At 36.4% G+C, this 26,765-nt stretch overlaps 1 protein-coding gene across 2 annotated transcripts; it reads left to right on the forward strand.

Moving 5' to 3' along the window:
* Positions 1-540: 540 nt before the first annotated feature.
* Positions 541-26,569, forward strand: PDE6C (phosphodiesterase 6C). 2 transcript variants are annotated; one of them, XM_063162843.1, is made up of 23 exons: positions 541-1,020; positions 9,320-9,472; positions 9,579-9,668; positions 9,901-10,041; positions 10,542-10,616; positions 10,705-10,769; positions 10,876-10,942; positions 11,638-11,685; positions 11,891-12,040; positions 12,716-12,859; positions 12,945-13,013; positions 15,173-15,319; positions 15,710-15,817; positions 15,927-16,036; positions 18,084-18,171; positions 19,691-19,791; positions 20,908-21,015; positions 21,592-21,655; positions 22,430-22,504; positions 22,649-22,732; positions 23,595-23,748; positions 24,562-24,568; positions 26,509-26,569. In XM_063162843.1, exons 1-23 carry the CDS (start codon positions 541-543, stop codon positions 26,567-26,569), a joined length of 2,589 nt encoding a protein of 862 aa, XP_063018913.1. The 2 variants fall into 2 exon arrangements, with proteins under 2 accessions (XP_063018913.1, XP_063018915.1); XM_063162845.1 differs by lacking the exon at positions 24,562-24,568 and having other exon boundaries at positions 26,505-26,569.
* Positions 26,570-26,765: the final 196 nt, after the last annotated feature.

The following is a 26,765-nucleotide window of genomic DNA, read 5'->3' on the forward strand; positions in this document are numbered from 1 at the left end:
CCATAACATTCTGTTTTCCTGCCCTTAAGTGCCTCCCACAAATACACGTGTGTACATCTGTGCACGTGTATAATGTGGGGTAAGAATCTGGGTGGAATTTCTCATATGAAGTTTTAATAGGAACTTCTGTGTACACAGCACAGTATATATACAGTGAATGAAGGAGATAACGCACAGGTACACATATCTACACATCTGACAATTTTATAAGAATTAATTGGTTAGTTTAGAATGCTAAAATGGCTCCCTGAGGATTTATGAGCTAAGAATGCTCAGGGGTTTAGTGTCCTGACATCTCTTTAATTAGCGGCCTCCAAGATCTCACACTAAGAAGATGCTAAGCCAGTGCCTTCTGTCATATCTCAAGAGTATCAGAAGGCTTGGAAGCCACAGAGGAAGATGAATGCATTATGTCTGTGAGCTATACAATATGTACAAAGTACATTTTTCTTACTAGTAACAGGTTAGGACTTTTTGCTGCCATTCCTGCTTTGATGGTGATGCAGTTCTAAAAGAAATCCTAAGAAAAATCCAGCAAAAATGGGTGAGGTAAATAAAGATGCCGTTGAAAAATACTTGGAGAACAATCCCCAGTTTGCCAAGGAGTATTTCGACCGAAAAATGAGACCTGAAGTGGTGGGAAGCATCTTTAACGTGAACCCTGGAGATGTGAAGGAAGGAGTCAGCTTCAAAGAAATGTCCCGTCTGGAGGAGAGTAACATAATTTTTGAGTTGGTATCAGAACTTCAGGATGAGGCATGTGTTATGGAAAAGATGGTGCACAAGGTCCTGCAGAGGCTGGCACAGCTGCTGGCAGCTGATCGGTGTAGTCTGTTCATTTGTCGCTCCCGAAATGGTACTCCAGAGGTAGCCTCCAGGATTCTTGATATCACTCCAACTTCCAGCTATGAGCAGAATTTGGTGAAACCAGAAAATGAGACTGTTTTTCCTCTGGACATTGGGATAGTGGGATGGGTTGCTCATACCAAGAAGTTTTTTAATATACCTGATGTGACAAAGGTAAGTGACTTCTCTTGGGGAATGGGATTCTGTGCATTCACTTCTTCCTGCCCAGAGTTTGAGGTAAAAAGTTGTTCTTCAGAAAAATCTGAGACAGAAATCCAGACCAATAACATGAGAAAAGCATCAGCAGAGATGGCTTAAAATCCAATAGAACCACATAAAGTTGCCTAGTTAGGTGTTTTCAGTGTCCTTGCAGTAGTTGTAATGTCAGTGACTATAATAATGGAGGAGAGTATTAGATTAATAGAGACCATTAAGTACCTGAGTTTCTGCTGAACAAGGCAGGCTTGTATTCTGTTTTCCAGTATGGGCTTGCAAGTGTTCTCTGGTATCATTTCATGCTGCCATGCATGCATCTCTGAATCATTTAATTTGCAGCTTTTGTAATGAAGAAGTATCTTTATTAGTAAGTGAATGAGGACAGAGGAAGACGATGTCAACATACACATTCAGCTTTATGTCAGTGCTTGATTTAAAATGGGTTGGATTTTGAGTATGTCTGGATCCAGGGCTTTTGTTCAAAACCATCTATAGAAGAAAATTATTGAGTCAGAGCTGTTCTGAAATTTTTGAGGTTCCTGTTGAATCTGTGCTAAATCACCTTCTTTGTTTAAGGTGCGGACAAGAGTTTATTTATTACATTATTTATTTATTTTAGTTTTTATTATTATTATTATTTATTACAAATGTTAATTAAAATGGTGAGTGACCTAACAAAAGTGAAACATGCATGAGTTCTGCTTTAGAAACTGCTTTGAAATACATGGGGACATGTAGTTCGAACATGCTTTGAATTTTAAGATTTCCTTAAAAATAACTAACCTTGCATCATCAAATGCTGCCATCTTCATTTCTTTTTAGTCCTATGTTGAACATAATCAAATGGTGCTGAGATAATTATAAAGACAACAGTCTGAATTCGCAGTATTTCCTATACAGTCAATTTAAAATTTCAGAATATTTAAGAGATAGAAACCACTACTGTGTCCTATGCTCCATGCAAATAATCAAAATATTTATACACTGCAATTAACTATGTTTTGCAGGAGGTAAACAAAAATTATCTTTTATCATGCTAAAAGTTATAATGGGCTACTTTTAAAGCTTAGAAACAAGTGAATGCTTATATATAGGAAAATAACATTCCAATGTACAGTAAACTGCCTCAGATGTAAGTAGGAATCACAGGGGCAAACAGAAGACTGACTGATTTGAGAAAACCATCAGTTCATTTTCAACTGACCACTAATATCCTTTCTTCAATGGCTGCTGTTCTGACAAGAAGTGTCTGATTTATTGCCTCTTACCACCACGTGGGGAGATTGGAGGATAATCCGTCCAAGTTCATAAGACTGATTACATGAGAAAAGATCAGGAGGATCAGGGAAGATGTGCCTCCTATCAGACACTGCACTGCTTCTTAATATCATTATGTCAGAGGTGCCCAGAGCAGGGCTAACCAAATATTTCTGTGTTTGCAATAGGATTTGTTCAAAATTTTGTGACAAGTATTATTTATACATGCTTAAGTAAGATAACTTTTCTGTCCATCTAATCCTGCTAGGTGTTTTTTTGCTCAATAATTTACGTCATCTGAGTATCTGTTACTATTCAATCATTCTAAGGTAATCTTTACTTAGGCACCCATTTACACTCTTAGGATTACTGAGGTCTATGCCATTAGCCACACATTTAAAAATGCAATTCAACTAGGGTCTCATTAATCTAAATTTGGTAACTAAATATCATTGGAATATTGACAGTTTATTACATAATTGCAAAACTCCCAGAGACTTCTCTGGAACCAAGGTTTGATATTTAAAAACAGCCCTAAAGATCTCAAAAATGTCAGGATTTTCATTCTTTGAGTACAAAAAATCAATGTCCAAGTTCACACTCCTCACACAAGCAGATCTCCCTATTATGTCACCAGAATCTTTATCTCCATAGCAAACCCAGAATTGCAGCTTGAATCACTAATGTTTAAAGCATATAATTAGTCCATGGCAGCAGAAATATGCAGCCACTGAAGTCTTTATCACATTTTAGAAAGGATAATTATTTTTCAGTTAACTACATATACACTTCAGTCAAACAAGGTTGTCTGCTATCCACATTAGGAACAAAAAATGACAGGAAGAGTTAAGTCAGAGAAGAAATTTTCCCCTAGTGCCTTGTCAGAATACAAAATGCACAATGATTATCTTTAGTTGGCTTTAGTACTTTAAAAATGTTATTTCTATCCACTTTTTACTGTTGACATGGTCCATATCCAAACAGCATAGTGTTTTTTAAGTCTTAAGTACATGACAACATTGACAAAGGCATGGTGTGACATTTTCATGCTTCAGTCATTACCCCTTTATAACAAAAGTAAATGCAATAAAAGATCACAACAGCAATAAATCATTGAAAAATAAATGACTCCACTTTTAGTGCCTGGTAACCGGTTCTTTAGGGATTATCTCCTTCTAACTGGAAAGGTACCAATAAACGTGAGGAAGCTCCTCATCCTGACTAATGCTTCAGAAAAGAAAAGCAGAGGGAAAGATACAGACCTTTGATAATTAACTTAGTAGTCAGTCTCCTCCCCACAAGATTATGGACCTGTTGACTGTGAGAGCTAATAGTGTTTAATCCAGGATTTCATAGTTGTGAGAAACAGGAGGCCAGGCAGGACCATTCCCCTAATAATTTGTCTTACATTATTCACAGTGTATAGCAGATTATGTGCCTCAAATATTACAAACTAAAATAATAAACTACAAAAAAATTGATATGTCCATTAATATTCTTTTAACAGTAACTGATAACACAGACAACATTATAAAGGAGAATACAATTGCCTTACATTTTTCTCCAAGGCATTATTTCCAAATAAAACTAAGAACTAAAAAATACTTCTACAAGGAGTGTGTATTTTTTGGGGAATCAAAATCTCATATTCTCAGCTTGTAAGAATCAATAATAAAGACTTTATATATTTGCTTTAATCCATAACCTATTTAAATTATTGCACTGTTCCTTTCAGTTCAAAGGTATTTGAAAACAAGGATTTAATTAAGGACTGGAAACTCAAGAAATAATATTGTTTGTTTTACTTGAGTATAAAATTATAAAAATGGTGAGAAATGCTTCAAAAAAAGTGAAGGCTTTTGGATTAGATCTATAAAGGAGCTGAAATATTTTGATGCTGAAGAAACTAGCCATCATTTTTAGAGGTCTTGCACTGCAATTCACAACTCCCAGTGAAGTGAAGAAACAAGAGACCATGGGAGATTCCAACTGAGATTAAACAGCCAGAAGAGTGATTGTTGTTGCACCTAATTTAACCACTGGAAACCCATGGTACAAATCAACTTAAACACATCTTCAAGTTGCAAGCACTGGTATCATCCCTTTGTAAGCTGATCCAGCTTCAGAATAGCAGCTCTACACTTTAACCCAAGAGTGGGAGAGACTTTAATTCCAGGCCTGTCTAAACTGACAGGAGTTTCAGATTAATGTGGATGTTCTGGTCCCCAGACTCCAGGCTGTCTGAGGTAGCTTTTTGCACGGGAAGAATATGCACTGTAAATGTTAATGTCTGCTCCTCCATTTTATCTTATCTTCATAATAAACACCAGATTGCCAGAAACTCATACTCAACAAATATTAACTGGAAAAATTGAAACACATTCCAATCTTCTATAATGGCAAAGATTTAGTCAATTTACCAGAATATTTTAATACAGGAAAGCATTCTTATTCATTGTGCCTTCCAGAAAAAAACCCCAATAAATTCTTTCCTTTATTTACTATTCTAACAGGAAAGTTTCCAAAACTGAAGGAAAAAAGTACATTAAAAATGAAAATTAAAAGCTCCCTTTTATCTGATTTTCTTGTTTTATGTGAAAAAGCAATTAATATAATACAAATCCAATTTCAAGTCACAAAATAATCACTACATATGGCAAATAGCAAGCAAGCATTTCAGGGACATAACTCTAGTCATCTTGACAATAACAAAATCAATTTGTTTTGTAATGCTAGTGAGTTGTATCTTAAAATAAAATTGACATCCCTGACAATATGAAATTTTTGGAGTGTGGCTCAAGAAAGGGCCGGGTAGATGGTATGTGTTTTTTATTTTCTATTCATACCCAATTATATCATTATGAAACAAAAACATTTGTAAGTTGAAATTAGGCTAAGTAGAAGTAAGAGATGAAGCATTATAACACATTATTATCACCTACCAAGTGGTAAAAATTTTGAGAAATTTGAGCCAAATGCAAGACAATAAGTGGAAGAACAAATAATCAGGAAGATAGTAAAATGCTGTAAAACTACCAGAAAGAAAACCAGAAACATGTGGAGATGATGCAAAGAAATATGTACAGTCTGATTTCATCTATCCAAACCAGAACCTCCCACCCAACAGGAGCAAAATAGTCATAACTGCAAGGGGTCACAGTAACCCCTTCTTCCTCTGTGCTTTACAAGGGGAAAGAGGTGGAGGAGAACAGACATCAACAGACATCTGCTGTCTTGGTTCTATCTCCTCACCTGCAGGATTAAATCTTACCCTTGTGCGCTGGGTCACCTCAGCCTCAGACAGCAGCGCAGGGAGGAGTGGCTGGACAGCTCCGGGCAGAAAAGGGCCTGGGGGTGCTGATCAGCAGCAGCTGAGCAGGAGCCAGCAGTGCCCAGCTGGGCAAGAAGGCCAAGGGATCCTGGCCTGGATCAGAAACAGTGTGGCCAGCAGGACTGGGGCAGAGATTGCTGCCCTGTACCAAGCACTGGGGAGGCCGCACAATGAATCCTGTGCCCAGTTGTGGGCACCTCATTACAAGAAATATATTGAGGTGCTGGAGCATCTCCAGAGCAGGGTTACAAAGCTGAAGGAGGATCTGGAACACAAGTCCTGTGAGGAGTGACTGAAGTAGCTGGGGGGGTTGAGCCTGGAGAAAAGCAGGCTTAGAGGGGCCTTATCAATGTCTACAAATCCCTGAAAGGTCAGCCTCTTCTCCCAAATAACAAATAGTAGGACAACGGGAAGTGGACTCAAGTTGTGCCAGGAGATGTTCAGATTGGATATTAGGAAACATTCCTCCATCAAAAGGGTTGTGCTAACTGGTTGTGCTAGCTAGACTCTGGTGCTGGCTTTGCAAATCCAGGATATATTGCATGCCTCAGGGCCTTTTAAAAGAACTGATCATTGTAAAGTAAATGGCTTGGAATCTCAACAGTAAATGGAGCTAGTAGGAAATGTCTGCAAATGTACTACAGTTGGGGAGTTAGCAGCAGATTTCTTTTCCATAATTTCTCTTTTAAAGTCTATTTTGTGATTTAACTGAGAGCTGAAAGTTCAAAACATTGTTCTAAAAGATAGTTTGATTCATAAGATCAGGCTCAAGTAAACTAAGTTTCTACATTTATGTAGTCATGGAAGCACCAAGATGTTCTTCTGGCTCTGGTACTGCAGACCACATTTCTTGCTTATTTTTCTATGAACATGATTCCTTAGATATTGTGAAGAGTGATCTTCTTTGGAAAAAAAGAAAGCGCTTACGTTCCCAAGAGAAAATATTTTTACAACTCTCTTGGAAATAAAGGCTTCAAAACTCCTAGAAATTATGTAAAAAATATCCACTAATGAAAAGCCTAAATCCAAGAACAACATTTTGTTTGTATGTGCAAATCATGGGAGACAGGAGTTCTTGTATGTGCTGTGGGAATGCTGCCAATTCATTAGAAGGTATTTTTATCTTTCTGCTTCACACTGTCTAGGCACAGGATGGCTTGTGATTACTAAACTTTCTGTTTATTAACAGAGACTTGTATTAAAATGTTTCTATCCTTTGCAAAAATTGCATGACCAAAGTGCTTCTTCTGAACACTTCTGATCACCGCTGCTTCTACCCTCATTCTGGCATTATTAAACAAAGTAAGACACAGCAGCTGAATCCTGCTGATTCATCTCATTTGGTGTCTACAGATCCCTTTTAAGTGTTCAGAAATCCAGGAGTGTCTGAAGTGTTTATTTATTTCTTCACAGGAATAACACAGTATCCTAAACCCAGGAACCTGGGCCTCACTAGGAACACTAGATGCCCTTAGTGACACAGAGGGACTTCAAAACAGGGTCAAGTTACCTGTCTAATTTACTGGGTTTTCAATGGCTAAAACAGTCAGAAATGCAAAACCTGAAGCTCAAAACCACACCCAAGTCCAGAATGGTTGTGTGGGTAGATAATACATCCCACAGAAAAACAAATATTTCCATGTAATTACATACTTGTTTAGCAGGCTGCAGGACAGTATTTGATTCTCACACAGAAGAGACAGATTGCCTGGCATTTTCTTTGGATGTCTGTTACAGGAGATGCCCCCATGCCTTTCTCTGAGAAAAACAGAAAATAACAACTCAGGCAGTTTGTTGGAAACAGAGAAAGCGTCCCATTTTCACATGGACAATATATTCAAAAGTGGCTACATTTTCCAGGAACCTAAATGGAGCCTGATACATTGAATGAGATTTATGGGGATGATTTATGTCCTTAAGGGAATCAATTCTCTGTAAGAGAGCCCAGGGCATAAATACAATATTTAAGAGTTACTTCCAGACATTTAATTTGTTTCGCTGAAATGCAGCCCTAGAAGGAAATATAAAATGCAAACATAAAAGATGGACTGCCTAAAGACTATGAAAAACAAGGAAAAAGCCCAAACCCTAATATTTTGATGACATAAAAAAATTCTTTCTTGTTAGAGTTGTATATGTTATAAATTCAGCCTATACTAGAAACAATTGCTAGAGGGAAGAGGGGTGAAAGAGAATTAAGAGGAAAAATCTAAATAACAAGCAAACAGTTTTAGTTCTGCCACTTCCAAGCATTGTCATGCTTGATTTTATAACCTAGAAAATGCTTATTTGTTTGGGGTTTTCTTTAAGAAGCTTTATGTGTACTCTATGAAAGCTGAAGTTCCATGATGTGGCATCCTGCAATATTCTCCAGCCTGTCAGCAAGGAGGACACCGTGGGATGCACCAGGCAGATGTCAGCTGCCTAAGCTAAGGCAGTAATGAATAGCAGCAGTGTGTGCAGCTCTGGGCATAGACATGCAGCATGAGTGAGCTGAGCGCTCATCTCTGGAGAGGTTTGAGTACTGACATGTTAGCAGTGAAATGTGAGGGGATGGAAAAGGCTCTGTGAAGACAGAGTCTGGCTATTTTAGCTGCTTAGTAGAACCATGGCATTTCTCAGTATGCACATCTCAACAGATTTCAAACCTCTAAATCATAACTCACTTCAGATCTATTTTCTTAATAACATAACAAAACATAACAACCCTTGACAAACAGATTTCCCTGGAAATGTTTAAATCCCTTTTTTATTAAATTAAAGAGAACACTAAAGCCTTTGAAGAAAACACCAAGAATTTCTTGGATATGAGGAAATAAATATATGAGTTAATATATGCAATAAATAATATGAGCTATCCATGAAGCATGAACCAGCTTCTCAACATTTTTACATTAAAAAAATTAAAATAATGGCTTTTGCTAAACCCTCCTCAGCATTTGGTTTTGAGGATGAAAATGTAAATATGGAGTATTGAGTTGTGGCTCATTCATTAGTCACATGGCCTCATTCCAACAGGATCACACACTCAACAAAAGCAGCTGTGGTCTTATATCCTATACCTATATCCTATACCTATATCCTCTGCTTTCACCAAAAGAGCTGTAGAACTGGGAGCAACAGGGATGGGAGTGTGTCAGACAGGAAGAAATAAGAAACAGGTCAGCTAGGGGAATACCTGCTGGGGATGCTTCTCTGCCATAAGTATTTTATACAGGACGGAAGGTACTTTTAAATATTGTATGAGGGAAATGCATAATGAATTTTATTTACTGAAATAATACAATAATAATAAATATTAACACAGATATGAAGTAATTCTCTAAAATGCAAACCATATAGATTAGATTCCCAGGCAGTCACAAGATCATGTATTTCCCATATTTTTAATTCCTCAGTATTATAATAAAATAATTATAATAATTATAACCTGCACAAAACCTGGTTTCAGAGGCTACCTTCATAACCAATGCTTCAGTTAAGCTTGTACATATAACTCTGTAAGATCAAGTTAAGTAATGATAGTGGGTTTTTCCGAGTATGAACCTGCTGCACTGTGAAACAGTGCTCACAGCATTGCAAACATCAGTTACCAAATAAAATGATCATTTGCTCTTGGCATGGTAATTGTTCTGCATTTAACTTGTGATTTTTCCCCTTTTTTTTCAGAACAACCATTTTTCTGACTTCATGGACAAAAAAACTGGTTATAAAACAGTCAATATGTTGGCAACGGCAATTACACAGGGTAAAGAGGTGCTTGCTGTTGTGATGGCACTCAACAAATTAAATGCCCCTGAGTTCTCAAAAGAGGATGAAGAGGTAAAATGTCACACAATAACACAGCTTTTAGTTCAACAAGTAGTTTGAGTGACTCTATATCTTAATTTAATACTTTTGTTTAATTTTTGATCTTTGTCATTTTTAGGTATTTAAAAAATACCTCAACTTTATGTCTTTGATGATAAGAAATAATCATACGTCGTATCTCCACAATATCGAATCACGAAAAAGCCAGGTATAGAAGCATTTTTTAATAAAAATAGTTCATTTTTCTCTGAAAGAATTATCATTCCCACTATTTTATAAACTTGCAATCTTATTGAAGTAAGGATGCAATCTATCTATTCTTTTTAAAATTTGTTAACAGTGATACACTTTATAATTTCGTTCTGGAATGCCTAGGATTCATATGTTTATGTTTTCTTACTGTTCTGAACCTTATCCTCCTTCTCTTTTGTTGTAAATAGATGCTTTTGTGGTCTGCCAACAAAGTATTTGAAGAGCTAACAGATATAGAACGACAGTTTCATAAAGCACTGTACACTATTCGAATGTATTTGAATTGTGAAAGATACTCTGTTGGTCTGCTGGACATGACTAAGGAGAAGGTAAAAACTGTTTTTCCTACTTGCTAGAAACTCCTAACATGAAGTCTCCAAGACACAAAGTTCCCATGCTTTCTAACTCTTGGGGATAATTTATTTAAAACCTAACAATGTTACAAAGATTACATGCAAAATATAAATATGGCAAAGGATACAATCAAAATAAACATAAAGGCCAATTCTGTAATAATTTTTCATATTCATAATTCCATGCAAGAAAGGGTGGAGGTGCAGGTCTGATTATTGCTTTAGAAACATCTACCTGCTAAAAGAACAATTAAGCTGTGCAACTATTTAGGGATAAGATTAGCCTGCAATTAGCTGGCAAACATTTCTTGTCTGGAATATAATTACCAATGTTTTCTTAATACTATCTGAAATATGACCATTGTAAGCTAAGTAGAAATAAAAATCAAAATCAAACTGTAATACACAGATGTGATGTTATCTATGAACCCAGAACTGATTTGTTTTTTCCTTTTCCCTGTGTATCATTTTCTCAGGAGTTCTATGACGAGTGGCCAATCCGGCTGGGGGAGGCAGAGCCTTACAAAGGCCCCAAGACACCTGATGGACGAGTGAGGATGTTCATTTTTCTTTTTATGAATCTTAAGTTTGATACTGAAGTTCTACAAGTCACCTAGATGTTTTTATATTTTTATTTAGGAAGTCAACTTCTATAAGATTATTGACTATCTGTTACATGGACAAGAAGAAATCAAAGTCATTCCGTGAGTATTCACTGGCAGATGATGAATATGTGGTAATTAAACATTTCTGGGATAGAATAGAATGCCTACATTGTAGAAATAAATTAATTTCATTGTCTCTCAAAAGGTCACCTCCAGCAGATCACTGGTGTCTTGTCAGTGGATTGCCAACATATGTGGCTGAAAATGGTCTTGTAAGTTCATAGCAAAACTAAAAACTAGCATTTTAAATCATCTGACTGAACAAAAAACCCCCCAAACCTCCCCATGACCAAAATCCTCTGCAAAAATACTATGATGCTTCCAGTGAAATAATTTCAATCAGTATTTGGATGGAGGCAAAGCATCAGCACAAATGGTGAAAATAGCAGGATAATTTCTCTCAGATTGTGATGATATCAGAGGAATAATATGTGTGTCTGATGTCACTTTCCTGGTGTGCTAAATGTCACAAAAAATGTCAAAGCAAGAAAATCATCACACGCAAGGTTTTAAATCTTTCTTAATTTCCTATATCTTCTTGCATAGACATACGTAATTCAAAGTCAGGATGTATGACAGCTATGGGTAACCCTGTAACATTTTTAATAGAGCCCTTAGTACTCATTTATTTCTAGAAACCCCCATGCCATTTTAAACTGGAAGTGATTTTCTTAAGCATTATGCTTTTGCACTGTGAGACACTGAGGGACTTTGCTACAAATGTTCCAAAATTGTCTGTTAGAGCAACCACATCTAATTTAAGAGGAACAGTTTTAGTTTCTGTAGCTAGCTAGGATGCTTACTATTGCTGGCTTAGAAAATAAATATTCCTTTAAAAATTATTAGACCAAATTTTGATGCACATTATATTCCATTTCAACAATGTGTCATTTTCTTTATGCTGTAGATTTGTAACATGATGAATGCACCAGCAGATGAATACTTCACATTTCAGGTAAATTCAGTAATGTTAATAATTATAAATTTTGTAGAAAAATATTCTAGTGCTTGTCATTAATAGGTTATACAGATAATTTTATAAATAATTTCTCATTTGATTGTGATGCACAAAAAAAAATTTTTGCTACATTGCTTATGTCCATAGCTGTATTATTACTTTCAAAGAAATACACATTTCCTGGTTTTTGGTTTTCCTACAGAAAGGACCAGTGGATGAATCAGGATGGGTTATCAAGAATGTCTTGTCATTGCCTATTGTCAACAAAAAAGAAGAAATTGTGGGAGTTGCAACATTTTACAACAGGAAAGATGGAAAACCTTTTGATGAGTATGATGAACAGATCACTGAAGTAAGCTTAATAGGATTAAAGGGTTTGAGGAGATATGTGATGTTAAAATATTGCAGTAAAAAGTCATTTTTATATGTCAAAATTTTTCAAATAGGCCATATTAACATCTAGCCAACAGTCTATCTTCTTCACAATGCAGTTTCTTAAGAATCTGAGATTTTATCTCGCTTTATAAACCTGAAAATTTTTAAGTGATCATTTGCATTCCAGCAATAAACAAAAGTTGCTTATAATTTTACTTTTAATCCTTTGACTTTTTAATGATGGTCAGCATGTCCTAAGTAGCAGTGGGTAAGCAGGTATGGTGTGCTGCTTGCCAATGGATGCCAAGCCTGTGACCATGGGAGTTCACAGAGCATTCATAATCGCATGCACTCAGGCAAGGTAAGATTCTCCACAGTGTACCCAAGTCCACCCACTTGACTTAAGCTTCATAAGCCTCAAAGTCCTGTATTGAAAATGGGAATATTAATTACTTAATGAGCCAAATGTCATTAGAAGCTGTGAGTGCTAACAGAACTGGCTGAAGGAAGATAAAGGCCTCTAACAAATAGAGTGGTACCTTGCTTTTCAAAGGGCACTAACAGAAATGGGACTTGAAGGAAATTAAGTTCAAATTTTTACGTTCATTCTGTTGTCATGGCATCATCTCTGCTTTACTTGACTTTGTTGCAGACTCTCACACAGTTCCTGGGGTGGTCTGTTTTAAATACTGACACTTATGACAAAATGAACAAACTTGAGAACAGGAAAGACATTGCTCAGGAAATGCTTATGTACCAGACAAAGGCCACCCCTGCTGAAGTTGAATCTATCCTGGTAAGTTTCTGTCCACAGCCACAAAATTAAAACAGGACACTTAACTGTACAAAACCTGAATTTTCTTTCTCTTTTTCATTTTTAGAAATACAAGGAGAAATTGAATGCAAAAAGTTTAGATGAATGCGATCAAAAGGATCTCATCAGGATTTTGGTAAGTCATTTCACTGAAAATTCAGGGGGTGTATTTATATCAGAGAGTAATGTGTCCTCATCATAGAAAAGGTTGTGTATGGTGAAATCCTGATGAATACAATCAATGTTAGCTATCAGTTCCACAGGCTAGATGGAGTTGATTTAGTAACACCTCTTCTTCACCCTCTTCTGTCCTTCTTTGTGCAGACCCCACTGCTACCCAAAGGGAAGCATACTGTCACAAAGGTACATTAAGATACTTGGACAGTCACAGTCACATAGACATTTTTATATTAATTAACATTTAAAGTGTTACATTTCTCAAAATATTCATAGGGAAAATGCTATATCTATAACTGAATTTAATGTATTTAATTCTGAAAATAAAAAAAAGGAATATTTTTTGTGGTGAGGCTACTTGCATTGTAGGTAAGAGAATGTAGGTAGCAGTGTCCAGTGGAACAAATTTACTTTCAGATTATTTTTTCCTTCATTTCTGTAGGTAGAGTGGTCTAAAGACAGTGACCTGTGACTCCACAGAGACAAAACATATTTGGCCTAATGAGTCCTCTGCTCTACTACTCTGCTGCTACTAAAACAAAAATGAGTTTGTAGTGCAGTCCTCTGGCTGCCTTAGTATTTCAGTCTAGAAAGGCATTGTCTTTGGAAGAAAGCTCCTATTTTTGCCCATTTAGTGCACTTCAACAGTCCTGGAGCACATTAATTGCCCTACTTTATCAGAAAAACCCTCAAATTCAGAGCAAAGATGTGCTCTGAATGAAAACACTGAATGAACTTCCACTGTTAATGGATCAAAACAGAGCTAGGTTGAAGAAAAAAGGTCAAAATACACACAAAACTGTTGACTTCCAGTACCAACCACTTGACATGTTTCCTCCTATTATACCACATTTGCTAATGTACACATAGCCATAGGGAAAAGATCTCCTTAAATTCTTTTTAATTATGTATACATGCACGCTGGAATGCATTGGTGTTAATGTTTTACTGGCTTCCACACAACAGATGCTCACACAGCTTGCAAGTGGTGAAAAAAAACATCAACAGACAGTGTGTAGCTTCACATGCCTTTTAAAGGAAATTTAATTTAGCAGCATGAAAATCTTCAAAAATAATAGACAATATAAAATTTTTCCATGGGTAGAGCAAAATCTGATTATTCTGATACAGGCTTTAAATTTAAAAACATAATACTAGTATGAATTTTTAAATCTACAAAAACCAATTTGTTCTTTCAACATTGTGGAGTCACAAATTCAAAGGTCTAATATCTTCTGCACTGCCAAGGCTACATGCAAGTGTTTTATCCTGTTATAAGACCTGGAATCCCAGATAACTAATAGGATAAAGCAGGTGTTTCTAGATCTGATGATTCACCAAGTAATGGGTCTTAAAACAACACTGGTCTAGGTTTCTTTGTCCTTGATCTCAGATCTGCGTAGATATAAAGGAAAAACACAGGGAGAAGGAAAGGGATGATAGCCTTATTTGTTGAAATATATGCATGCATTCAGTTGTATTTTTTCTTTATAAAGAGAAGATCCTTTATAGACTACTGAGGAGGGAGTAATTGTGATAATATAAGCTATTTTTGTGCTGCATCAGACTTCCTTGAAGAATTTTTGTTTGGATTGGAACACACTCTTTAAAATCAGATGCTGCTCTCTCTAGGCTTTGAGAGAGATGAAGAGTGCTAGACAACAGTTCACTAATAGCACTATTACCAGTTAGGCTATTCAGTGTGACTCTGTATCATATATACAAAATGGGCAATTTAATTTGGCTGAGAAAAAGATGAATGTAGCCTTGAGATCAGGCTAAAAGTGGGAGAATCATGGGGTTTTATACCAAGGAAAATAATTTCCAAGGACCAAGATTTCTAAACTAAGGAAATGTTGAGAAGCTTACAACACATTTTGTTGGAATTCAGAGTAGGATTTGCCCAAGGCTTTTATCTACTAATTTTGAGAAGAAAGCCAGTAGTATCGTGATTGTATTTCATAATTTAATATACATTAGTTCATACTGACACCTGAGACCTTTGAAGACATAATAAGCATACTGTCCTTGAACAGTATTTCTACTGAAGAAAATTAAAAAAGCTTTTCCATCTTTGTTCTTGACAGAAAACCCCTTGTTTTTGTTATTTCCTAACAGAAAGAAGAATTACCCGATCCAAAAGATTTAGAACTGTATGAATTCCGCTTCAGTGACTTCCCTGTTACAGAGCATGGCCTGATAACTTGTGGAATACGACTGTTCTTTGAGATAAATGTTGTTGAAAAATTCAAAGTCCCAGCTGAGGTCTGGTTTATTTTTCTTGTTTCTATTTACTTTTAAATAGAAGAAAAAATCTGGTTTTACATGCTTTAATCTAGAAGTTGGCAATACTAAAATATTAATGGTATGTTTAACAATATTCCATTCTCAATGAAACACATTTGTCAGAAAAACATCAAATTAATCCTGCATTGTGTAAGATAGGTAAGGAATTAAATCCACATGCATTTATGTTAGAAAAATTTGCTGTTTCTATGTTTAATTTAATGAAAAACATTTGTTTTCAAAGAACTTACAAAATTAAAAAAAAATCATTGTATATTCTAGAATTTCATAGTATATTCTAGTTATTTAATGGGAGTTCCTTGGTTCTGTTTCAATTAACAGCTGTCTGTTCCCTTTTGTTCCCAACAGGTCCTTACAAGATGGATGTACACGGTCAGGAAAGGTTATCGGGATATCACTTACCACAACTGGAGACATGGCTTCAATGTGGGACAAACAATGTTTACTCTGCTGATGGTAATGCTGCTAATATTAACCCCAAATTCATTAACTAGTAGTATTCTTTCAACTGCAGAAGGAAAATTCAGGAAGACACATGCTCAGAGTTATCTGTTCTCTTTTACAGACAGGAAAAATAAAGAAATACTATACTGATTTAGAAGCCTTTGCCATGGTTGCTGCTGCTTTCTGCCATGACATTGATCACAGAGGGACCAATAACCTGTATCAAATGAAGTAAGTATAAGTGATCAAATATAAGTAAATGTGCTCCCTTTAGTGGAAAACAAATTTCAAAATGTCAAAACTTGCAAGAATATAAGGTATCTATTCCATACTCATCTATTCCATACTCATGAATAAATAATTATGCTACAGAAGATTTCTGCCCCAGAGCACTTCAGGCAGCTGAAACACAAAGACAAAATGCAAAGGCAGAATCTTAGAAGGATCTCCTGAAGCTGCAATCCATTTTTAAGACTCTAGCTTTTTAAAACTCTAGCAATGCTTGGATTGTAGCAGACAGAGCTTCATGTGCATGAGGACACAAAGAAATTAGTAAAGTAAATTAAAATCTGTAATTGGATTACTTTTTCAAGACAGGGCGCAAGCACTTTTCTGGAAAGTGATTTAAGATGTGATATAGACAAGGGCCAATCTAGAGTGAAACAGAATTTTTTGCTGTTTTCCACTGTCTAATTTGACTAGTTCAGTTGTTCTTCCCCACACTCTGTTTCCTGATATAGGTCCTTTCCTGAGATGTAATTTCCTATGTTACACAAAAGTCTGAGTCAACAAGCTTGAATTCTTCTGCTGGGTCCACAGGCCCAGAAGTTATCATATCATAAGGTTCAAGCTTTGCAATTCATGCTGTAATACATCCTGAGAAAATAGTCTAAAGGATTTCTTTGTGATTTTTACCTCGTTTGTTATGAAAAAAACGTAAATTCATTTAAATTTTCCCTTCTATTAAAACATTATGTATCATGGTGACACTCACTCTTCTCCTGAGGTGTGAACACCCTACCATTTAGTATTTTATGTGATCTGTGTGGGCTTGTTTCCATGTGCTATCCAGAGAACACATTTCTTAGAATGTCATCATACATTCTTAGAATGTATCAGAAGATTACCATTTTCTGGCTAGTTTCCACCAACCCTATCTCCAGAGTGATTGATCCTACCCTTCTGACCCTGAATCCACTGCTCACATTTCAGCCTTTTCAGCCTGTGTGATAGAGCAGTGACGCAAAGGGATTTTCTGATTATTCCCAGGGATTCTCCAGGTGACGTAGGAAGGAGAAAGACAGATCCTGATTCTTATTCAATGGACTGCCTCTGATCCAAACAAGTTTAATGAGGGTTGTAATCTTTCCACTGTGGTCTTCCCTAGATGAAAGCCCTCTACATGAGGTCATATGCAGTAAAGCTATTTATAGAACTCATCAGGCTTTACGACAATAGTCCTAATCACATCAGCAAATAGGGGTGCCATGTAGCAATCCACCTTAGGTTATCTGGGAAACAGAGCTATAAACCAAGGGAAAAAGGAGGAAAATACACTTCCAAGCATGTAGAACTACCTGGAGCCCATGTAAGTAGGATGCTTCTGCCTTCATCTCACAACCATAATCTGATGCAGAATTTCCTCTTCTTGAAGCTTAGTCCAATATGAGGGGAACGCTTTTAAGACCTGTGGTAAAACAGAACAAACCTGAGCTATCAGGACTTTTGCTGCCCATAAAAAGGCAATTTTGGGGAGTGAAGTAGCCCAAGAGCATTAGAGGAATTAAACTCCATTATTTTGTGTGGTGCAAAACCAGCACATTCTGTTACTTCAGATTTAAGTTACAGTTGACTAGAATCCCAGGGCACACAGCCCAGTCATTACAGACGTACAGGCCATGCCGCAGAATAAACACTAAAAGATGGATAAAGGCTACTTTTAAGGTACCTAAAAGGAGCATAGATTAAACAAACAGCAAAACTGAACACGCAGGACAAAATGAAGCCATATTTTAAATACCAAAGTTTTTGAGTTTTGAGGCATCTAAAAATGACCTTGACTTTAGTGGCACTGACACCCAGCGCTCTCCAAGTTCCATCATTACACAGTTACAAAAATTAAGGGAAGCAAGTTGGGGTTTTTTCTCTGCATCATACCAATAGGTAATTTATACAGATTACACTATCATACCAATAATATGAAACCCGAATAAAAAGTATTGCCTTCAAATTATATTTATATATATTATGCTCTAAATGATTTCTTATTTTTCCACAGGTCAGCTGCTCCCCTGGCAAAACTTCATGGCTCTTCCATTTTGGAAAGGCATCACCTCGAGTACAGTAAAACCCTGCTGCAAGATGAGGTACATCATGGACCTTCTGCTCACATCAGTCAACACTGAAGATCCAATTAAGTTACAATGTTCCAAATTTCACTGGGTCTCATGCATTTCTCTAGGTCCACATAAGAAATGCTAAAATTCAAAAGTTTAAGAAAAATTCTTATGCATTTTCCACTTTTAGAGAGACATCAGTGATTCTGTCCTGGAACAGATTCACCTCAGATAGAAAAGATTCTCCTCTGGGCCTTGCTCACACTCTTCAGGTTTTTTCTGTTTGCACAAAACAGCTGGTATTGAAACCAACGCAGAAAACGTTATATATATATATATATATATATATATATATATATATATATATATATATATATATATATATATATATATATATAATCTTGTCATTAAGCGGCTGTGCCTGGTTTTTGAGGTCTGAATTCAGCTGAGGAACAAAAGATGTTCATGGAGAGGCCCTCAGGCCAAGACCCGCCCCACATCCGACCTAGTTAACAAAGCCGGGAATGGCAGGCTCTGCCGCAGCTCCATTCCCGATGTCACTGCATGGGCAGCCCTCCCCAGCTGCCCATGCAGGCTCAGCTGCCCCTCAGGGTTAACAGAGCCGGGAATGGCAGGCTCTGCCGCAGTTCCATTCCCGACGTTCCTGCATGGGGCAGCCCTCCCCAGCTGCCCTCCCCAGCAGCGGGGGGAAGCTCCCGCCGCGCCCCCAGGCTCAGCTGCCCCTCAGGACCCGGCTCCTCACTGGGCACCGGCCACCCTGCCCTCAGCGGCGTCAGGCTCTGCCCGGCTGCTGCAAAGCACACTGTTTACACTCTCTGCCATGTATTTTGGAGGGTGGTTTAGCAGCAGGGCATGCACATATGCACCCCTTCCATCTCTTGTGTGCAGCAGAAAGGCAGGCGCCCACTTCACCCTCATTTTCCACTTCTAATCCCTGTGGTGATGCTGTTGCTTGACCTCATAAGGCAAGGCCACGGAATAAATCCTTACACTGGCAGTAGCATTATGTTAATAAAAAATCTAGAAGGTTTAAGATATGAAAACATTCCCTTTATTGATGGCAATGTACTTTGTCAAATGTGAGATGCCAGGGCCTGACTCCTGCTCTTCGGCAGAGCATTTGGCAGGACCTCTGTAGGCTCTCACCAGCATCACTGTGCCCTGGATCATGCAGGCCTTGTGTCTCTGTTAAAGAACGAAATAAAACCAAGACACTTTAAAAAATGCTGTATGATGGTCTCATTCCCTTTGCCTGAGGAAAAGGACATTGCACATACCATGGTAGATCCCACACACTGCTGCAGGCAACTGTGGCAACCCAGTTTAACAGGAAGAAGAGGGGAACCGGGAAGCTTTAAAAAAGTCAGGAAAATTTGGTTAATGGAATGTGAATTTTTAATTTTAACACTATTTTAATTTAAGGACTGTAGTCCGCCAGTTTTGTTACCCTATTTGAGATAATCTGTATAGTACAAACCAAAGACAGTATTATGAAAGGAATTGAAATCCTAAACTTTCCACCTTGCAGAGCTTAAACATCTTCCAGAACCTAAATAAGCGCCAGTATGAAACCGTTCTGCACTTATTTGAAGTTGCAATAATAGCAACTGACTTGGCTTTGTATTTCAAGTAAGTACTAAATTCTGTATAACTTCCTACTGAAAAAAATCAGTCCTATTGAATGTATAACTGTAGTTTTTAGTTGTTTATTTACAGCATACAAAGATATTTATATGCAGAGAACAGAGCTCTATTTAACATTGTCATTGAGTCTAACTCTTGCAAAAACCAAGACATTCTCAGTTGGATTATAAGCTTTCAAATTAGAGAATGCATGGATATATATGATACTTAGTAGATAACACATTTAGTAGGTCATTCTAACATACTTTTGTTTACAGCAAGCTCTGTATTCCAGAAGTGTGCATTCAATAGCCTAATTGTAAGGTTGTGTGCATGGGCAACATTTAACATACCATACAACAGATACACAGAGTAATCAGGAGCATGCTGAAAATTAAAACATCCTGTCAGACATCCACTGTTCCCAGTGCTAAATATGCCAAAGACTCCAAATTTCAAACTATCAATTCTGTTCTTAAGTTAGTGAATTAGTGTGCTTTAATAATGGGTATCTTCGTTAAAGATATGTGGAAACTTTTGTTTTATGTCTGGGACAATTTAAAGTCAGAAGACAGGTAAAAATTCAGGAAATTAATAGCAGTTATTAAGATTTAGAGAAGAGTAATTCCATTATTTCATTCATTCAAACCACAAAGTAGAAGATTTATGAAGCAGTAGCAAGACGGGCTTAGGTTTTTGATAGTTCTTTTCAGTCAGGTCTTAGTAACTCTTAGGATTTTTGGTGGGATGGAGTGATAGAGCATCTATTAGTATTTGCTTCACTTTTCCCAATTCAGTATGTTACAGGAAGTAACGAACATGTAATGCTAAAAAATAAGAATGTCACCCCAAAGAGTTTAATCTGAAGAGGTAGGAAATTGGTTGTTTCTTTGTCAGGAACTCTGACATACTATTTCACATGCCAGTGGTATGTAACAAAATCAAAGTGTCTGGGTCACCTGAAAAATTTCCATTCAACAGCAGGGAAGTATTACTTTGATACTACTGTGACTAGGATGGTACTTGGAAAAAGCAAAAATATCATAAATATGATTTTATATTTTATTTTTAATACAGGAACTCACATTCAGTAATATATGCTTTATTGGTTTGTTTTAACAGGAAAAGAACTATGTTTCAAAAGATTGTGGATGCAATTGAAAAAATGGAATCAGAAGAGCAGGCAATTAAGTATATATCTATTGACCCAACGAAAAAAGAAGTCATCATGTAGGTGGTTAATATTTTACTCCTTATTCAATCAATTATCTAGGACTAGATTTTAAAAGAATTTGGGCCTCTAAACATGCAAATTTAGACTTAGTTGTTGTCCAATGATGAGCACAACCATCATTTTAATTTAGAGACTGATGCCTAAAATGTTCTTAAAATGTGCAAAATATTAATTCATTTGGCACCTTAAATTCCTTAACACCTAGACTTTTTTTTTTCTTTTTTTTAATAATCATCCTAGCACTGGATAGTTAGGGTTGGTAGGGACCTTTGGAGATCATCCTGTCCAACCCCTCTCCCAAGGCAGGGTGACCTAGAGTACATTACACAGGAACTGGTCCAGACAGGTTTTGAATGTCTCCAGACAGACTCCACAACATCCCTGGGTAGCCTGTTCCAGTGCTCTTCTACCCTCAATGAATATTTCTTCTTACTCACATGGAGGTGGAACTTCTTGTGGTTTAGTCTATTGCCATTGCTCCTCACCTTGTTATTGGGCAGCACTGAAAAGAGTCTAGTGCCATCTTCCTGACACCCAAAACTATACTCCTATTTTGGATTTTGTTTTCAAAGGGCTATGATGATGACTGGATGTGACCTGTCTGCAATAACCAAGCCCTGGGAAGTGCAGAGTAAGGTAGGTACTTTTGAAGTAGACAATACTGCATTTACTCTTTGTTTCATTACCCATTTGGTGCATGATCAATTAAAAAATTAACTTATTATTACTTGATGCATATTTAAGTACCTGTTGCTTCCAGAAAAGAACCTCTACCTTTCTGTCACTGTGAGTGTAGGTGGCCAATCACTCTGCAGCTGTCAGCCCTTCTCTACTTGTGCTTCCACTAAAACTGGCACCACTGATTCTGGCAGCTGTTCTAGCTACCCTTACATATCACTCAATTATTTCTTTGCTAGACAACTTTTGCTACTTTCCAGCTATTTTTAAGGCACAGGTTTAACAACAGTATGGTTTGAATTGTGTCTATTCTGTAGATCTTGGTGCCATTGCAAAGCAGCTTAAACACACAAAAATTCTGTAATACAGAGTGGTACATAAGTACTTCAAGTACTCCAGTATTATTGACCTGCTAAAGCTCGTCACTTAGCCTTACAGGAATATTTTTAACAAAGCATAATCAAAATAAAACTGCAAATACTTGTTCTTTTAAGTTATACACATTACAGGTATTACAAGATTTATGTTGCTAATGTTGCCTTGTTTCTGTTGGCAATAACCTGTTATTTACTCAGCATGCATCAAAATATTGCTAGTGATAATTTTCTGGGAAAAACTTTAAGTACAGCAGACAGTGTCTGTAGGTCTTTTCATGTTTTATGGAAAGCCTTGTTCTATTTATTTAAATTTACTATTTTATGCTCACAATTTCATTGAATTGCACCTCTTCAGGTTGCCCTCATGGTCGCAAATGAATTCTGGGAGCAAGGCGACCTGGAACGAACTGTGCTACAGCAACAACCTATTGTAAGTACTAAATAAATTCACTGTGTTAAGCAATATTAACTGTTATGAAAACACTGAATAAATAATGAACCATGATGCTTATGAGATCACTATGCCAAAAAGCATGATATCTACATATTCCAAATTACTGCTCTTTTGTTCTAGCCTATGATGGACAGAAACAAAGGAGATGAACTACCTAAGCTCCAAGTTGGTTTCATAGACTTTGTGTGTACATTCGTGTACAAGGTAAGAATTTTGTTTTGTTTTCCTGTTCCAGCAGTTCTGATGGCACAATTAGTGATAAGAAAATGCAGTAAAAATTCCAGACAGCACTAGTACTCTTGGTCACAGGCTGAACCACTATCACAACCACCATAATTTTTCAGTATTTTGTTACATCAAAGAATTGTTCCCATAGAATAAATTCAAGAGATGTGAAGCAAATTCATAAAAGAGGAAGACCCCAGTGAAATTTCAGGGTGAGGATTTGTTATTGCCTGGAAAGACTGAGTTACAAAGTCCAGCTTGATTCTTCCTAGTCCCATTTAATATAAGCAAGCAATGTGGATAGTTAGAGAAAGCAGTTAATAACACAGCATAGGGAATATGAATATGCAATATTTGAGGCATGTAATATGCTGTTTCTTTTGTAAGGCACTGAAATGACTACATTCTTTATCCCTGTCTGGTTTTTAATATTATTCAAAAATGACAGGCAAAAATGTGATGTGATTTTTTAACATCTTCAGAAATATCCCCATCTGCTTGGAATATATTACAGGATAGCAGACTTTTTAATTGTATCCTGATACTGATAATCATATGATAAAATACCATGTATCACAGTTGTATTATATGAGTCAGGCTAATCATATGTGGGATTAAGGAAGATATTAAAATGTGCAACATATAATTTCAGTATTTTCCTAACAGACTATGTGCACAATAGGGCATTATAATCCAAACACAGTATTTCCAACAATATGCCTTGGAATTAGATGTAATAGAATAATGAAATGTTTTCTCAACAGTATTTCTACAATTTCAGACCTAAAAATTAATCAGTGCTTACAAATTTCTAATTTACTAATTTCAATTGCTTGTACAGGAATTCTCAAGGTTTCACAAGGAAATTACACCTATGTTTGATGGTCTTCAAAACAACAGAGTTGAATGGAAAACACGAGCTGATGAATATGAAGAGAAGATGAAAGCTATTGAGGAACAAAAGAAAAAGGAAGAAGAAGCAGCTGCCCAAAAAGGTTAAGTAACTTCTTAGGTTTTAATTTACATATATTTTTATGGCAGCCAACGTATTCTCTCTTTCTCTCAAATTCACACATGCAGTGCAGTTGTGCAATATTAAACTTTATGCTAATGGTATGCAAGTTCTGAATGAGCCAAATTAGGTTTATCTTTACTTGAAAGAGAAGTAACCTTTAAAGACTACACAAATCCAGTACACTGACCTCATTTTCTGAACTGCAGAATTATATAATATGATCACCACAAAAGTGAAGGGAATGTAACATTTCTTCTATCTAAAGACTTGAAACTGAATGTAATTAAATCCTTGCTTATCTGAAATACAAGATATGTATCAAAATTCTGCATGGCATCAGCCTCAAATGTATTCAGGTGCTTTGTTTTCAGTTGAAAATGAAAAAACATAAGGGAACAGAGTATGCATTTGGAAAATTAAAAAAACAGTGACAATCTCCACTTCTCTTCCAAGTTTAAGATAAAGCTTTTGGCTCTAGTTCCCTACCACCAGTTTCTTGGCTGAAATACACTCTCTCATATAACAAATTCAACATTAATCTTCCAAAGACAGACCAAGTCCTAAAACTGGAAGCATGGTTCTGCATAGCATAACCTAGAAGAGAATCTGATTTTATAGAAACTTGAAACCTGTCACTCACTTGAGTGAAATGAGTCAGTTACTTTTATTCTTTGTATTGCATGTGGAGCAGCAGCTACAGCTCTGCCAATTGATTGAGATGACTGAACAGGTTCAAAGATGAAAAAAACCCATGTGTGATTAAAATAGTGATATATGGTCAGCTAGTCTGAAGGAGAAAAGTTAGTTTACTCTGTGTTTCACACATCTTTAAAATATAAAACAGTTCTGAATAATTTGTTAATCAGTATCTGTGGCAAATAGGTGAGTATTATTCCCATTTCACAAAATAGAAGCTATCCAAGGCCACCCATCAAGTTACTGTCAGGGTGTGAAATAGTTATAGGCTCCTATAAATTTGATACTAGGTTACAATAAAAGTAAATATAAAAAAAAGAAAAAAAGTTGTTGCAAAGTAGTATAAGAAGTCCTGTAAGTTACATGATTTAATCAAAGCAGATTTTTGAAAGAGTTTAATAGAATGAGTCAAATATTTTGGTCTGCTCACAGTGTGATACTACTTACACATATTTTCACAAAAATTCCACCCTCCTACTTGCTCCCAAGTTTATTTTCAATTACACTTTCATTTTTTTGAAATCACATAACTTTATTTAAGATTCATTTATTGCTGAGAACTAGCTGGTTGTCAGTATGAAAAAAGTACTTTTTCCTTACACTGGAACATAACCATCTGATCTTTACAGAAATACCAGCAAAACAAAACAAAATCTGAAAAGTTTCCATTCAAAACCTGGGACCTCCTTACACAATTTAAAACCTCCTTATACATTTGCTTTCTCAGCAAAGAACACTACCAAAAAAAGTTACCAAACTTAGATCCAATGCTGCTAGGTACAAACTTCTTAAATAAAAATTAAATAATCAATTTAGGAAGAGTCAGTTATTTCTACTCTCACTTGGAAGTTAGGACCATCCTATATCATTGGTATTTGGAATCAAGTGTTTTCCTCATAGGAAAACAGGAAACCTTAAACAGGCAGGCATGGACAGACTGATGTGCAGAATCCAAGGATCTGGCCTTTGCATATCATAATTGGCAACACAAAACAAAAGGGAATCATTCTGAATCCTTTAAAAACACACACTGGAATGAGGCCATGGGCATTTGTGAAGAACAGATCTGACCCTGTCAAATCAAGGCCATGTAAATATATGGGTTCGTTAAGTCGGTTCATACAAACAAAGATTTGATACATGCTGAACCATGGTGGTTTCTCTAGAACACACTGACCTGGCTATTCTTAGCCATCCAGTAGACACAAAATAAACATGTTTGCTGAACCACTACAGTGGAAAGTTCAGACTGAAGTAAAGCAAAATACAGTATTAAACTGAGAAAATCAAATACATAGTTAGTAACATAGTGTTGATTATATCCACAAATTACAGAGGGTAGGACACTGATCATGTGACATGTTTCAATGCAGGTGGAAAGGGTCGAAAATGACCTAGTAACATGGTGATCCACAGCTTTCAAATGTAAGTTTTAATTCTAATATTGGTATCTTACCTTAAGTGAATCTGGAAATGCAGTTTATTACATTGAAAGAATCTTAACTATGACCAATGAACATCTGTGGCATCATTTGAGAGAGAGTAACAGAATCACTAGCTGTAAATAAAAACATGAGAAGTCTCTCTCTCTTAATTAGAATTTACAAAGGGATTCATGCAGGTTTGGAAAAAGGTTTATGCAGTTAGGTCAAATTAGAGTTTTTGTATCATCTGCTTCAAAAACAGATTCACAGATTATATTGATTCAAGAATTTTTTTCTTTGGCATGGCTTGCATACCTCAGTTTTGTATGTGTGGGACAGTCATGTATTTTAAATACTGAAACTTTCCAGTAAGAGTGGTTCAGTGTGTGTTTGGTCCCTTGAGAAATGTTGGTATCAACTCCTACATTATATACACATATGTATTTATAACGTGTCATTGTTTCTTATTCCAATATCCCAGACAAGCAGTGAAATTTCAGACAGCCAAACATACATAATATGCATCAAATAAAAGCAGCACTCCATAATAAGGAATTAGAGCAGCTAAAATTAACAGAAAATACTTATTTTACTTTCCTTCCTTGTTTTTTAACAGAAAGTGCTGCTGGAGGTGGTGGAGGTGGTGAAGAAGGAAAATCCAAAACCTGTGTAGTTTTGTAATTCTTTGTCTCAGACACTGCTCCTGCTACAAGAAACGACATCTAGAAAGAACTTCAATGAGCCCCAGTGGATTTCTGCTTTGCATAGAATAGTATAGATCAATCTTTTAAACCTCTTAAACACTTGCCATTTGTTGGAAATAATTTTTAATGGATTTAAAAACTGGTTACAATTAAAAACTGGAAAAAATAATGGT

This window comes from Melospiza melodia, chromosome 9 (assembly GCF_035770615.1).
Source record: "Melospiza melodia melodia isolate bMelMel2 chromosome 9, bMelMel2.pri, whole genome shotgun sequence".
NCBI classification, from domain to species: domain Eukaryota; kingdom Metazoa; phylum Chordata; class Aves; order Passeriformes; family Passerellidae; genus Melospiza; species Melospiza melodia.

Coding starts and splice junctions, on each gene's coding strand:
- PDE6C (XM_063162843.1), top strand. CDS start 541: ATGGGTGAGGTAAATAAAGATGCCGTTGAAAAATACTTGGAGAACAAT. Junction 1,021..9,319: donor ATATACCTGATGTGACAAAG/GTAAGTGACTTC, acceptor CTTTTTTTTCAG/AACAACCATTTTTCTGACTT. Junction 13,014..15,172: donor AGGATCTCATCAGGATTTTG/GTAAGTCATTTC, acceptor ATTTCCTAACAG/AAAGAAGAATTACCCGATCC.